The sequence below is a fragment of the Sander lucioperca genome, chromosome 18 (assembly GCF_008315115.2).
Source record: "Sander lucioperca isolate FBNREF2018 chromosome 18, SLUC_FBN_1.2, whole genome shotgun sequence".
Classification (NCBI taxonomy): Eukaryota; Metazoa; Chordata; class Actinopteri; order Perciformes; family Percidae; genus Sander; species Sander lucioperca.
In genome coordinates, this window is record NC_050190.1 from 21,790,508 (window position 1) to 21,806,700 (window position 16,193).

The window sequence follows — 16,193 nt, forward strand, 5'->3', positions numbered from 1 at the left end:
TACATGTTCATTCCTGGCATGGGACCGCCCATGGAGTTGGGAGGAGGCCTCATACCTCCATAATTCTGTAAGACAAATCATTAATAAACATTGTAAGAACATTTAACAATAAGTCATTATTGATTCTCAACAATATTCCTGTTTTTGTTGGTCGTTTTGGATTTGGCCTTTTGTGCTACATGTTCTAGTATCACACATATATTACTGGACAGAGCAGCTGTGACAACTTCAAACAAACAACAAACAAGCCTGGACTGTTCAGATGAGTATACGGAAGAAACTATTCAAAGAAAAGATACAATTTCAGCTTTTAATAGCAACCACACCTATAGAGACAGTAATACATATTTTATAAGAATATATCTAAGTGTCAATGTGATAAGAGTTAAGTTACATTAATAGAACTCTTAACAATAACAGCAACAGACCTCCTGATACCTCAAAGGGTCTAATCTTCTAGAGTCTAATTGACATGCAATAATACATTTGTGTGTGTCTGTGTGTGTGTGTGTGTGTGTGTGTGTGTGTGTGTGTGTGTGTGTGTGTGTGTGTCATCATACCTGTGGGCCCATGGCTATTCCTCGAGGAGGGTTCATTCTCATAGGTCCACCCATGTTAGGATGTCCTGCAAGAACACACCCACAGAGTCACACACTGACTGTGACGCACATCATCACATAACACACTAGTGCTGGTGTAAATCCACATATGGCTCGTCTCTTGAAATCAGGAATGAAGACGTGCCACAGACAATGTCTTCATCCTAATCCCATTAGTTGTAACCCGCTGTCCCCTGAAGCTGTAATCTGCGGCTAAAAATCACCATGGACCCCTCAATGAGCCAGACACACCCACAAGTACTCAATCCACACGGGGGGGGGGAAGCACTGAATTTCTACAAAAATCTGAAAAGATAACAAAAATGTTTTGGCTGGTATCAACTGTGATTATATGTTTATATAATGTGTCAAACAAAAATGCCAAATATTTGTACAATGAGGATTTGCATCTTTTCTTTATCTTTTATTATTACAAACTGAATCCTTGGGTTTAAAAAGCTAAATTGTTGACACTTTACCACTAGTTAGGGTTGACCAAGTTAAATCTAAGACTTTAAGACATTTTTAATATCGCAGAGAATGCAAATTAATAGCCGTTTCACAGTCAGTCACAAATCACCTAAAGTATGAAAAATATATACATGTACATTTAAAACCCAGTAGGAATGAGGCCTAGAATGATTTGCCAAGTGCATTCATATTTATAATCAAATTATGGTCAGTACTGTCTGTTTTGAAGGAAACTGGAATGAATGCTTTTCAAGACCTGCTGTTACCCGTTATTTTCTGACATCTTATGGAATGAAAGAGTAATTGTATAGTTGCAGAATTACTCAGGATTAATCAATAATAAAAATAATCACAAGTTACAGCCATAGTAGAGTCATAATCTATCATAGGCCACATCTACTATACAAAATGAACACATTTCATAATATGGAACCCCTTCTCAGAATTTCGACTATGACAACGTTCCCATCCTTACCTTGCGGTCTTGTCGGGTCCAAACTGTTTGGCAGGAGAGGCTGAGATCCAGGGATTCCCCCCGGAGGCTGAGGAATGACCAGACATGGAAACTGATTAAAATACTGACTTACAATTACATTGGCAACAGAGATATTCTGACTTCTGACTGAAAAAAAAAATAAAAAAAAATCAACAGAAAGGAGACTAAAAAAACTGCTACCTGATTTGGCATTCGGAGTGCAGGACGCGGCCCACCTGGATACCGTGGTGACATGAAGGGCTGCGGTGAGAAATGGAGGAAAGAGGGGAACAAAGGGGGGTTGAGGGTTGGAAAAGAGGGACACAGAGAAAAACAACATTTTCATTATTGATAAATCCAACAGCACTCAAACAGGCGTAGCACTGAGGACACACAGATGGACACAGTGTGGTTGGAGAATGGAGGATGACGCTGAACGATCATCAACACATCCGCCTAGAAACATAAGCGAGTCAGTGTTTTAGGATTTTTAACAATCCAAACACTCGAAGCATGGGTTTGTGTGTGTGCAGGTCAATGTGTGTGTGTGTGTGTGTGTGTGTGTGTGTGCAAAGACAGCGCTCACACAGCTCCCTGCACAGCCTGCCTGCTCTCACTGTGGTGTAAGATGATTCGGCCTGTGGTCTGCCGGTATAGTTAAGAGACACCTCAGGCCAACAAAACCGTCCAAAAGCCTTAGAGGAAGCATGTCCACACTCTCGCACACAAGAAAGAAACCAGAAACCACAAGAATGAAGAGCCGGGCTGCCGCAGTTAATGGGCAAAGGCTAGCTTTACCTTCACAGTGGCATCGGTAGCTACTGTTCTGGACAAGTGTTGAAACCCACGCTGACTGAGAATGAAAGTTTATTATGGCTGAATATTTTGAATACGCTCTTATCTGGTTGGAAGATCGAGTAACTAAAAACTCTCTCTACATCTGTGGAAAGTGGGGGTACCAATGTGTACCCATGTGTTTATGTGACGCTTCCATAGTGCCTGTCCCCTGTTTTATTCATGTGCAAGAACAAGTAAGCAGACCGGAGGGGAGTATGCTGTGCGCGTTTGTGCATGTGTGTTAAGAGTGGAAGAGCAGATAAGTGTGCAACCCCCCACAAGCTGCTCCGGGGGTGGGGCAAGGAGTGAATTATTCATCCCACACAGGGACAGCCGGTTCTGGGCCTTGGAGAGGAGCGGGCCCTGGTGCCTTTGGATGCTTGGCTTTCATTAAAAAAGGAGCTGAGGGGGACCGGAGGGGCCGATATCTACGAGGAGTTAGCCAGAACAAAACTAAAACTAACGGGGCTCGAGGTTAGGAGAGGAAGAAGAAATTGTGCGAGTAGTGAATGGAAAGAAAAAGAGCTTGTGTGTGGGCGAGGGGGGGATTTAGAGAGAATGAAAGAGAGAGGGGTGTTTGAGAGAAAGAGTTTGCGTCTTACCTGGCCATGGGGTCCCATCATGGGGTTGCTGGGGTTGTGTGGGGGGGGCTGTGCGTGGGGGGACTGCTGAGAGCCGGGTGGTCCCTTTAAGAAAGAAGAGCGATATCAGATAGGGGAGGGCCCAAAAGTGGGCTTTACACCTGGAGGAATTACCCGATCAAAATCATAAGAAAGAAGAGGACGAGAGGGGGGTGGGGATTCAGCGAGGAGTCTTCAGGTTGAGGAGAAAGAAGAGGAGCAACAAGATGGCTAAAGCTCTCAGTTAGATAATGTACTCCTTAACAAAAAACACAGAATTAAAAGTCAAAGCCCAACAAGAAAACAGTTTTAATTTGCCTTTGAGTCCAAACAAGCAAACAGAAAATCGGTATCGAGCATAATTGTTTCACTGGATTGCTTCAACATGTGGGGCTCAATGAAAGAGATGATTCTTGGGGCCCTCAGGTCAGAGGACTACGTGCAGGTTTCCTCTCAACCACATGGGGGCAGTGTTGCCAAAGGCTCACTGCAACAGGACAGGAAGCAGCAGAACAGCCACTAGTGGCAACTTCAAACCACAAAGACAATACTGACAAAAACAAGTTAGTTGTTTTTTTGCTACTTATTGTGAGCCTACTTCAGTATGACAATGTATCAACAAAAGCAACCCCCGAGGGTCTTTGACACACTGCTGTGATATTGCTGACTTTTCACCCAAAGACAAGGGGTTAACGACCCCTAATAAATAACTCATTATGCAACAGTCTTATTTCCGCTCTTATCACGGTCAGCGCTTTCATCTCTTCATTGCTTTTTATTTTATTTTACTTGTTTTACTTTTGATCGGAACATTTGAAGACATCGCCTTGGGCTCTGGTAAGTGGTCATGGTGACATTAATTGATCATGCAAATAGCCATTGCAGCAAAAATCTTTTTCACTCTCAGTTTGATCAGACCAATTTTGATTTAAACAGCCACTTTTAGACTTTAGACTTTTTTTTTTATTTTTTTTTTTTAAATTCAGAACAACTTCCTGTACAGCTGCTTGTGTTTCAACAGCATTAAACATTTGAGCATGCAACATCTTTGTTAAATGAAAAGAACAACATGTTTATATTTCTAAGTAGTTCTGAGTATTTAAAAAAAAAAGGTACTGTTTAGGTCTGTAACTCGGTTTTGTAACAGAAATATCGAAAAGATTTTAAATGATACCCTGCCCCAACTATGAGCATGAACCATATTTGCAGCCAACAACCAAACCTTTCCGTTACAATAAGGACACACACACACACACACACACACACACACACACACACAGTTATAAATAGCACTTGCGTCTCTCCTCACCCTCTCTCTCCTCCCCACCCTTCACTTGCTTATTCACAGTCGTACTCTCACTAATCCCCCGTCACCACCACCACCATCCTCTCAGCACATTGCCTTGCTCTCAGCAAGCAAACAATGGAGTGGTAGGTAGCCACAGAAACAAACACTGGGCTACAATCCTGGTGGCACTGATCTTTCACATTTCCCTCTCTTCTTCTTCTCACCCTTCTTTATCTCCCTCTATCCTTCCCTCTCTCCATCGTGTCACTCGCTTTTTCTCTCTGACTCTTCTCCACCACCTTATTGTGCCTCCTGCCAAATGCCAGTGCTGTCCATCACACCTCTACCTCACGGAGGATGTGTGTGTGTTTGTTTGTAAATGTGTGCACGTAGGCCTGTATGCATTAGTATATATGTATGGGTGTGTGTCTCATTCTATTCAGACAGCCATCTCCCACACTAAAACCTTTCCCTTCACAGAGGTGAGACAGGTCAGAGACAAGAGACGGAGATGGAAGGAGTGGAGAGTGGATGAATACGGGATGGTTGAATCACGAATCGGTCAAACATCAGCCCAGCGAGAGCGAGCCACAGACGAATGAACGGTGTGAGCATCAGAGACTCTGGTGGGTGTAAATATCGAGAGTGGAATAAACAATGTTTCAAAAAATGTGGGAATAGAGAGTTGGAATCGTGGTGTCATCTGATCAAACTCGATTATTGATTTTAGTGCCGAGGACTTAATTAATCGACCCCGCCTGATACTGGATTTTTGAGGCCGATATTGATACTTGAGATGATCAAAATCTAAACTTGAAGACCATGTATCAAATTTTTCCAGCTAAACTGTAGGTTTTGAAATGTTTGGGTATGTTTAAAAAAAAAAAGTCTGAAATGCCCTGCATAGCTTTGGGGAAGAAAGAGCGGTTTTTACAGGACAAACTTTTTTAAAAACATGAATGAATTAAAGAAATATCCTGTACTTTGATGTACAATATTCCAACTCATAGTGCTGGAGAAGGAATTCAAAGAATATGCAAATATTGCCTTAACTTTACACAGTTTGTTTCTGGAGAGTCAGGTGGATAAATGGTAGAGCGACAGAGATGTGTGTTATTGGAGGTGATTGAGGAGTAAACATGACAGTGACAAGAAAGGGTAAGTCATACCTGGAAGAAGCCTGGGGGCATGGGACCACCTGGCATGGCGTCATTCGGGGGCATGTTGCCCATCACGGGGCTGGGCGCTGCCGCTGCGCTCTGAAACACACAAACTCGCTGATTAAATGTGGTGTTTTGTGTTAAGTGTGTGTCTGTCTCCAACTGCTGTACAGTAATATTTATGTACACGATGCATTGGCCACCAAATTACTAAAGGGGGCAGTGTCTTCACCTGCAATCAGAACAACCCCCCCACACCCCCTTCTCTTATCTAAAGTTTAATGGTTAATTCAGAAAAGTGTCTTCTATTGACACCTTTAAACTGTTCCCTCATCTCTGCATTAGAGAGGAGAAGAGAAGCTCATCTCTTCCTGTGATCTAGGGTAGAAGTGAAGACAAACGTTTTGAGGAGAAATCTCACCAACATTCATAAGGTTTCAGTGACACAAAGATGTAAAGAGATCTATGCCATCATACACACTACTATGTATTGAGGGGTATTGCATTACTGACCAACATGAGCTGTTGCTTGAAGTCAAAACCTATTCATCTACAAGGTATGCAATGATTCATATGATTATATGTAGTAAATATTAGGATCCATCTCATATAAAAACGACTGTTCTACAATCTGTTTGATTATTTGGTTATTTAACAAAGAGCAGAAGTAGAACCTCTCAGATGTCACGTTTCCACATAACTTATATAACGTTTTGTTGTATGCAAATTAATCTAACAGTGGCACCTTGGCATGGACTGTGGAAACATCATATTAACTGGTTTTGCCAGTTTATAAAAAAGGTACAGCCGAGTGCATCAAATGCAAACAAAACAACAGACTTATGTCATTTTGGAGGCTGTAGGTGGTGGTGTACTGTATTACAAAAGGAAAAAGGACGTTTTGATTTGTTTTTAAAAACACACTACAGCGTTATCTTTGTGTCTCATTTCACACGCACAATTTCTATATTATATCAAACAAATGTTTACTAATGTTCATTTTTTTTGACTGTCAGGGTAATTATGGTTCATTTTATTTAGGTTAGTTTCACTTTGAAATAATCCAAAATGTATTTAGCTTAGTTTCAACATACAAACATTATTTTCTACTGCTTTTGTGAGCTTATAATGTACATTTTTTAAGGTATGTTGTTAAGGTATTTTGTATATTACTTATCAACAATAAATGTAACAATGTAATATGTAAGTAACTGCATGTCTTCCTCTCCTGAAAAATTCTCTCAATAAAGAGACAATATGCATATTTATTTCTGGTATGATTACATTTTAACACATTTAATCTATATACACATATCTAAAATGATCATTGTTTAAATGTTGCATATGATCAAAGGATTTACACTACTTAAAAATATAGTAACAAGTCATCAGCAAATAAGTTCAGTTTGTAGTGTTTCTCAACTATATAGGGGTAATATATAGGGGGCTCCTGTTCGGAGCTCTTGTTTCTTTTCTTCACTTCTGCTTGGCGATAACTGAAAACATTTTCAAAGTAGAGAAATCAAAATGACTATATTATGACTTAAAACTATACATCTGACATGTTTAAAATAGATTCAACTTTGAATTCATAATACACAATACAGTTATTAGATCAAACAACATTACTATTCAGTCAAAGTGTATGCACATTCTGAAATTAAGGAGAATTAGATGCTGATTGAAGTAGGGATGTCCTGAGCCGATCTTAAGGATTGTAGGAATTGTATATGGCTGTTATAATAGATCGGCATCGGCTAAAATAAAGTTTTTCTGAAGTTTCCACAAATCCTACCTTTTCCCTCTAACGTGATCAAAATCAAGAGTCACATTCTTCTAGTTAGGCTTGCATCAACAATTTAAGAAGATTGACTTTATAGTTTATTTATTTTTTATTTTTTTTTTTAAATCAGGGCTTTAACCAGTGTTTGGATTTAGCTTGTCAAAAATAAGGTGGGTGGAATTTGGAAGGCTCTTGCTTTTATTTCAACGTGTCGGATACATATTTAAAAAACATTTAGGTTAATAGAAGTATTGGATTAGACTCGGTACGGACTTGTCTCAGGATCAGGGCCAAAAAAACTTCATCAGGACAGCCCTAGTTTTAAGTCTGGAGAGCAAAATATGTTTAAAAGCAAAAAACTACACTTAAACCTGATGAGAGCAACTATTACCAATCATGTTACCACATCTAACAACAATACTATGGTTTTCAATCTCCTTCATATCAGCCAAACAATATGGAAAACTAAAATCTAGGATAGAGAAAAAAGGGGTGAATGATTCAGCCTGGGAGTTAAATATGATATAACTGTATTCTTGTCAACACACATAGATGGAGATGCGTGTTCAGAGTGCTTACATAAGCACGCCGGAACAAACACAAATGCACGCAAGCACATGAACGCGCAAACACACACACACACACACACACACGGACACATAAAGAGTTGCATTACAGGCTCATAAAGTGCAGCGCTTCAGTACAGAGAGGCAGACAGGGGAGAACCACAGGCTACAGGACCAGAACAGGGAGGGGGTTTAAGACCCAGGGGAGGGAGTTGCTCTCACAAAAACACACACAGTTCCACCAGTGCACACACCTAACGAACACACTACATTTATGTGGCATACACTGCATGCTTGAACAAAAACACATATTACCAATTACACGCATGTACACAAATACACTCACTGCCCTTCTTCTCCTGACTATCTGAAACCAACACACATAACAAAATGACACACACACACACACACACACACACACACACACACACACACACACACACGCGCACACCTCCCCCCATCTTTATGCTAATTCTGCTAGTGAACATGAGCAGGCCACTGAGTCCCTGGGGAAGAAGCCGGGTCGGCTGCCTCTTTCTCTCCTCCACCCTCCCTCTCATCTCTTCTTCTGCACACTTTTCTCTCCATCTTTTCTCCTCTCTGTGACCCCCATCACTTATTTTCCCAGCACTGGCGCACAACAAGACACACACCTTTCCTGTGCCTCAACCCTTGTACCATTCCTCCCCATCACAACCTCTCCTCTTCTCAGCCCCCCTAGTAGGGTGTCAGCAGCTTGCAGAAGCTGTTGCTATGGAGACAGGTCCTATCTGCACTCTGTCCCCCTGGCATCCCCCGCTCGAGGAGCACAGAGAGAGAGAATAAGAAGATGCAGGGGAGAGAGAGAGAGAGAGAGAGAGAGAGAGAGAGAGAGAGAGAGAGAGAGAGAGAGAGAGAGAGAGAGAGAGAGAGAGAGAGAGAGAGAGAGAGCACAAGAGTGAGATGGAGGAGATAGTGAGTAAAAAAAAAAAAAGATAGGGGAAAAGTAGAGAGTTCTGTTCACAATCAATCACTTGGTTACATTATTGTTGTAGACTATTAATGAACGACTATCTGCTTGTGCATTCCCCAATTTGCAGATTGAAAGCAAGCTGAAAGCCCTCAGACAGCGCAGTTGCTACCAGCAGAGGTAGATTTAGTATGCAGTCGGTCTTTATTAAAACCAACTGGCCTGAAGAAATACAAAAAAAAGATCCAACAGTGTTTTTTTAGCTTTTGTGGTGGCACCCACAGTACTGTCTATATCTACCTTTCAATTTCAACTCGACAATCCGAAGTGGCAGACTGCCGGAAAACCTTGTGACAAGACTGCCTCCTTGAATCAGAATAACTTGATTCACCAAGAAAATAAATCAACCGGAATTTGTCTTATTCACATTGGTGCCGGTAAACGATGGCTTCTAACGCAGGCACAGCATACAGGTAAGAGCGTCCCTTCATGCAAGAAACAAGTTCAAGAAGACAATCCACAGCCAACATCAGTGCTGCACTAATTAGTTGATATAATGAACATAGATTTTTGTAGTTGAAGTGAATTATTCATTTTCAGGCGGAACGTATGGAGAGGAGTCTGTAAATGTTAAGGACTGTGCAGAGGAAGCGCCGGGTGGCAGCGCAACTTGAAAGGGCTTTAATGCCTGACATGCAGCAGGAAGGAGAAGAATAAGTTTCTTTCACTGAAGCAGGCGGAAAGTTCAACAAAACCCATGGGACATATTCTCAAATGTCTAGGAATATTTACACTGTTAAAACTGTAAACTATATTTTAATGGCCTTCCGCTGCAGCGCTGTACAAACACGGTGTCAAAGCATCCCGGAGCCACGGCTGCACAAAAATAATATTAGGTAAGTTTTTACGTTACCTGGCTATCAATAACACAATATCTGGACTACAGACCTGAAATATAGCTCGTTGGATAGATTTGGATTTTATAACCAAACCAGTAATTGAGAAACAAATGTTGTAAACATTCACTCAGCTTCAATTGGGACAACCCAAAGTACCGTGTTATGAACTTTATCCACCTCCCTGTGGCGTCACGTTGGTGTGTTTGTGGCAAAATATTTTTAACTGTGGACGTGTTAATCCACAGTTGTGGCTCCCTGCGATGACACCATGTTGTGTTTGCTTTTCCTCCTTGGTACAAACCCACAATGTTGACGAACAATCTATCAGAGAACAAAAGACTAATGATCTGATTGGCTGGTACAGTATGTAGATGGCTATACAGAATAGCATTGATCCCGCCTTCTCCATTTCCCTCTCCCTCTCTTAGACCCATAGGACCTACCGGACAGATCAATAGTGCTCAACACATTATTGACCTCCGCCTGATACCTTTCACAGGGATAAAGACAGAGACATAAACACTGGATGGAAAGAGGGTAGAGGTAGGAAGAGACAGTGAATGTATCTGTGTGTGTGTGTGTGTGTGTGTGTGTGTGTGTGTGTGTGTGTGTGTGTGTGTGTGTGTGTGTGTGTGTGTGTGTGTGTGTGTGTGTGTGTGTGTGTGTATTTGTGTCCCTGCCTGGAGAGGGTACTAATCTACATTCTGGTTCACACTGATATGTACCTCATCACTGTCTCCTTGACCTGCTGTCCTTAGCGCACAGAGAGAGGGAAAGAAAGAGGGAGGAGGGGGAGGTGAAGTAGTGAGAGTGTGGAGACGAAAGGAAAAATAGCTGACTGTGGTGATGTAGCTTATTTATCAGCCCAGTCAAAACAGTGCGTTTTGCTCTGGAGCAACAGGATACGGCTGCCACACACACACACACACACACACACACACACACACACACAGAGCCCAGCTGGTCCTCAAAACTAGTGCGACATGCACACCAAACACACACATGTGCTTCCCTAAAAGCGGCTGCCAAAGCATCAGTACTGAACCAGACAGGGGGACTCGTGCACACACACAAACACACATGCGCACACGCGCCGGATGACAGCACTAATACATGCTGCAGACCCAACATCCACTTAGCCAACACTCCAGAGAGAAGGCAGAGAGGGCGAAAGACAAGAATATGGAGAATGACAACTGTGAAACCAGAATATAGCTTCAACTAAACTTACATTAAGAGATTTTCAACACTTGGGCCAATATGCTGATAATACATTTCTTCTAATAAACACATTAATAAAACAAAATGGTAGTCCATTTGTATACATATGAAACTTTCACTTCAAGGCCAGCTGACTGGACAGCATCATCAGGTGATGTGGAGACTATCACTTAAAGCAACCAAAGACTTATGTACCTTAAAATAATGTTTCCAAAATCGTTTCAGTGGTTCATCAACTCGTAACAGGGTGAACGGCACTTCTGCATTCGCTTTGCGGTCCTCTATCGGCTATAACCGCACTATGCTAGTTTGCCAGATCGGGTAGCGGATCTGTAGTTCAAATGACAGCGGTAATGGACAATTCCGCTTCCAACCTGTAGGGGGAGTGAAGAGGAAAAGTGCTTTGGTGTTGCTTTAATCCCATCAGGACCCTAAACCATCGCCCTGTCCACTCCACCTCCGTTTCTGTGTTCATGTTGGGGGTCAGTCATGTTAAAAGCTGTCCAAATTACCTAGTGTGGAGGTGAAGTGGCCAAAATAAATCTGCACTGGTGCTCCACTACCCCTAACTGGAAGTTTGAGTGCCAAATAAGAGAGTATACTTTAAACTACCACTGCAGGTTTTTAGTGAAAGAATAGAACCATGTACACAATTTCCTCTGTCCACTGAACGTTAGTCACACACTGAGCCAAATGCATTGAACTTCTCAGCCATCATTCAGTAGCAATAGCAATTGTTCAATAACAATTCAAGTGCTTTTAAGTTACTATGTTGTTTATGTCAAGTAACAAAAATCAAGATTTACAAAAATATACTAATATCTGTCAGTATCATCCAATGTGTTGTATCAGCGTGGTTTTTAAAGAGTAGTGTTGTCTTTCCACTGCAGTTTCACATTACCTCCCAGGCTCACACTGTTCCCCCAAAAAATATTAAAAATAACACAAAAGGGACAAACAGCTGCCTTCACACGTATAACATATCAGGCTGTGCAGCATGTGTAATGCAGTGTTTCCAAACTTTATCACACAGCTAATTATTAAGTCTAATGGAGCTCTTTTCACTTTTTCCATTACGGATTCTGCTGGTGGCAGAGAAGAGGCGAAACAGAGGTTAAGGCAGAAGCAACTATCTTTAGGGAAAACATTTTTATTTTTTTTTTTTAATTCAACTGCAATGAATATCATTTCGGCCCTAAAGTAATGTTAGGGAAAACACATCACAGGTTGTTTAAAATGCTGGACAATATGTGGGTGGTTTTAATGGATTTTTGAGGATACATTTAAAAAAGCTGACTGGTGGGTAAACCAAATCTGCAGCATAACAGACAGCTGGTAACTGTACACTAAAAATGATGTTTCCAGTGCTTTGTACTACTGTTTGTACTTGGAAAGATTTAGAAAAGCAGATAAGATCTTTAAATAAACGACAATTAACATATTGCATTGTCATTAAGCATTGTCTTGTTGGAAGAAACGTGAAGTTTGAATAAATGTAAGAATTATTATTTTACGACAATAGTTTTAAAATAAAAGAAAACTAGGCCTATTCTCTCTCTGTCTTTTTTTATTTATCCCCACACACCCACACACATATGACAGAAGCATCTTGGACAAATTAGCTCAGGCTGCACCTGTCAGCCATTGATTACAAAATCAAAATGAGACGCATCTGTAGACACAAAACACAAAACGAACAATACAAACCAATTACAATAAAATAATCAAACATCAAAAACAAAATGTGATAACAATTAAACAATAAACATGCCTTGACAGAACCAGTTATCATGCCGACCAATCCAATATACCAATTAAAAAATTACATCCAAAAACGGGCCCCACTCTCTCTCTCATTTTCAAAAACCTTAACTGTCTCTTGTCTTTATGTTGTCCACACTGCCCTCTCCTCCTAGGCAAAACTAGGCATTGTGGGTAAACAGCTAGATTAGCCTATCAATCTTCTCTCGGGAACAGAGGTAGTAGTGGTGGTGAAGGAGGGAGGGAGGAGGGGGGTCAGCGAAGAGATAGGAAAAAAGGAGGAGAGTCGGAGGGAGGGAGTGAGCGATAAGGCGAGTGAGACAAGAGGGGGCGGACTGGTGTGTTGAGCGAAAGAGAGTAAGAGATATAGTAAAGAGGGTGGGAGGAAAAAGGGGGAGGGAGGAAAGATGCAGATGTGTGTGGGGGGTGTCACAATACCAAAAATTCAGTAGTCAGTGCCAATACCAGTAAAATAACACGATTCTCGATGCCGATTTCGATACCACGGTAAATTTTTTTTCTAAGATTCCATGTACTTTAACTTGAAAGATGAACTTCTTTATTAAAATATTTAAAAAATATCGAAATGTCATAAGCCATACAAAACATATTCAAATGGGGCATAGAACAACATAATAAAGTGCAATGAATGGTCATAGTGCAACAACTAGACTTCCGGGCATCTTTTCAAAAGGTACTGTGCAAAAACAACAACAGTGTTTCTAACAGTTGCGTGACCAGAGACGTTACAAACCCCGAGTAAATATTGGCAGCTTAGAGTCCAAAAGGACGCCGAGTTGGCTAATTTCCGTCTGAACAGGTAGCTAAGCATTAGCTTCAGGCTAATTTATCACGGCTACAAGGGATGGGCATTTTATGTAATTTCAACATTCGTGTACTTACATTGAATGATATAGCTAGAGTACCCGAGTAGGTTACTCGCAAAAACAATTGAGACACTGCCAGTAAAGTGATCCCGACTGGTCCTGGCTAACCGTGGCTAATGCCGCCATACTAAGCCCGCTAATGGCTAACGTTACCGGAGGAGCAGACAAACGGCTGTTTACAACGTGTAGCCTGTTCAACTTTAAAAGACCCTCAAAATAAAACTTGAAAATAAACGTTGACATATATAACAAACACCTAACATATATAACAGCTGTTACGTCAGTTCTACTTTACTTGTGCTCATTTAAAATACAATCACTCAATACTTGTCTATTGTTATTACTGTGAAGTCTTAATTTAGCTGTAGCCTGCTTTTCCCATTACGTTTGAGTTAACGTTATTTTAGACTGAATCTAGCTGTCAGCTAGCGGTTAGCCGAATTAGCTGTTAGCTAAACTAACGTTAGCTTCCCGGTGGAGGCTAGCCATAGGCTAGCGTGGAACAGATCGTGCAGGTCGTATCCTCGGTAAAACAGTATTATCTTGCGCATGTGCAGAACGGATCGTGCAGGCAGAACGGATCGTGTACCGACAGTAGAGTTGGCTCTCGTATGTACCGGAAGTAGAAATATGTGACTTTGGCCACTTCTTCGTGACCTCCTTCTTCTGAATGTATCGACTGGAACACTCTGAAGCGTATACTGCCCCTATCAGTTCCGGAAGAAGTGCAGCACCGATGCTGGCATCGTCGCTAATGGTGCTTCAAAAAAAAAAGGGGCATCGTCTGTGTTTTGTAATTTTATAACCGGAAGGTATCAGTAGTATCGGTTCTCGTGACATCCCTAGTTAGAACGTAAACGTATGAATATAAGTTTTATGGTAGCGTGAATTTCTCTTTTTTTTCTGTCTTTTCTTAAAAATGAGTCAAGAAGCCAACAGCAAAGCGCAACTTTACTTTTAATGAAATCAAACAAAGAAAAATGTTCTCCGCTCGTCTTAAAAAAGTCATAAATCGATACTAGAGTAACCTACTTCCTTGTCCAGCTGCTGCAATAAATATGCAGAGGAGAAATCGTCTGCACAAAATCATCTGATAAGTGTTTGATGGTTAATTATTTGTGCTTTAGAACGTAATAACTGCGAAACAAACAAAAAATAAGCTTTATTTCTCTCTCTGTACAATGACAGATTCAAGTAGCTACAAAACATTAGTTCTGCTGGTATACAGATGACGGGAGTATGAGATGTAGTAATGTCCATTTCTAGCACTTACGGTAATTGTTATGCATTGCTCCCTGGTTGTGACCCAGGAGATCTCTGCATTGTCATGACCAGGGATATACCCATGTTGACTGGCTTGGTTTGAATTTCCAAAAGGAGGGTTGAACCCTGATCAGATAACCAGGGCCCAACCCTGGCCATTGGTGGGAAAGAGGTATGAGAAAGGAGTGCGAGAGAAGTAGAGTTTAGATTCTCTGCCCGAGCCTGAACTTGACCCGACCCGGCCAATATTTTCCGCCGCTATCCTCGGGCCGGGCCCTTGATTTTGATCATTTGTGTTTTTTTAATTATTACTTTATTAGCCTAATTCGGTGGGGAGAAAGCTATGCCTCTCCAGCTTCTCCCCTAGCTCTGAGTGTATGTCCTGCACTGACTTGAGTGTGAGGTAAACTGTATTACATCGTGTCTCCCCCATCTGCAGCACTGTTGTCGGCCAGTGCATCAGCATGCAGACCGTGGCGAAGGACAGTATTAATTAGGTGATTTGAGACAAAAACGTCTCCTATATGGTTCCAGGGCTTTGATTATGTTGCTGCCTTGATCTGTTAGCCATACTATTCAGCTGAGGGAGCTAGGGTCGAGTTTTTTTTTTTACGTTTCTTCATTCAAATCCATTTGCGATCCATTCCATTCTGAATAAACAAACAGCGCAGTTGACATGCTTTGTCCTTGTTACATTATTCATTAAGATAATTCTAAACAGATTTCTGTAGTTCAAACAACTCGGAATTGTAGTTGAGAACGTCAGTTAAAACGGCCCACGTATTAAAAAATGTTTGGGTTTAAATCAGGCTCATAATTACAGTTAATGTGTCGGGCAAGGCTGGGCTCGGACACAACGTGCAAGGGCTTGGGTACGGTCGGGCTTGATTTTTTGGGCCCGATCTAAGCTCTAGAGAGAAGTGACAAACATGGGCAGATGTGTAAAGACAAAGAAGAAAAGCAACAGTGCAAATAAAAAAAGAGAGGAAGACTATAATGAAGCAAGTAATAAGTATCAACAACATAACTGAAGGTTGACAGTGCTGATTTAATACTGCATACACACCTGTATCTTTACAATGTATCTTGTGACTCTTTATAGCGAAGTCATGCATATTCATTAGAGGTGCTGAAATTAATCAAAACATCTATATCTCAATATTCTTAAATATCTCAATATTTTGTTTTTGAAGTTTGAAAAGCTATAAATTAAATATCCTATATGGCTTTAATAGAAAAATGTATTTGGCGCATCGTGATGCATCAAGATATTGAATCAAAGACATGATAATTGTAATTGAATCGAAAGATCAGTGAAGATTCACACCTCTAATATTCATGACCCCTGATCACAGTCAAAAGTCAAAATATCGCAACTTGGCCAAGATGGAAAAGCTGGTCTATCGATAGAAGC

The 16,193-nt window shown here is 41.1% G+C and overlaps 1 protein-coding gene across 3 annotated transcripts in view; it reads right to left on the reverse strand.

The window, feature by feature from the left end:
• zgc:110158 (uncharacterized protein LOC553590 homolog) overlaps positions 1-16,193 on the reverse strand; it is a 45,367-nt gene that overhangs the window by 7,577 nt on the left and 21,597 nt on the right. For all 3 annotated transcript variants that reach the window (XM_031310071.2, XM_031310070.2, XM_031310073.2), the window contains exons 5-10: positions 5,460-5,549; positions 2,985-3,068; positions 1,747-1,806; positions 1,546-1,612; positions 561-625; positions 4-65 (exon numbers count right to left, since the gene is read on the reverse strand). In XM_031310071.2, coding sequence (XP_031165931.1) covers positions 4-65; positions 561-625; positions 1,546-1,612; positions 1,747-1,806; positions 2,985-3,068; positions 5,460-5,549 — 428 coding nt within the window. The remainder of the gene's footprint in view (positions 1-3; positions 66-560; positions 626-1,545; positions 1,613-1,746; positions 1,807-2,984; positions 3,069-5,459; positions 5,550-16,193) is intronic.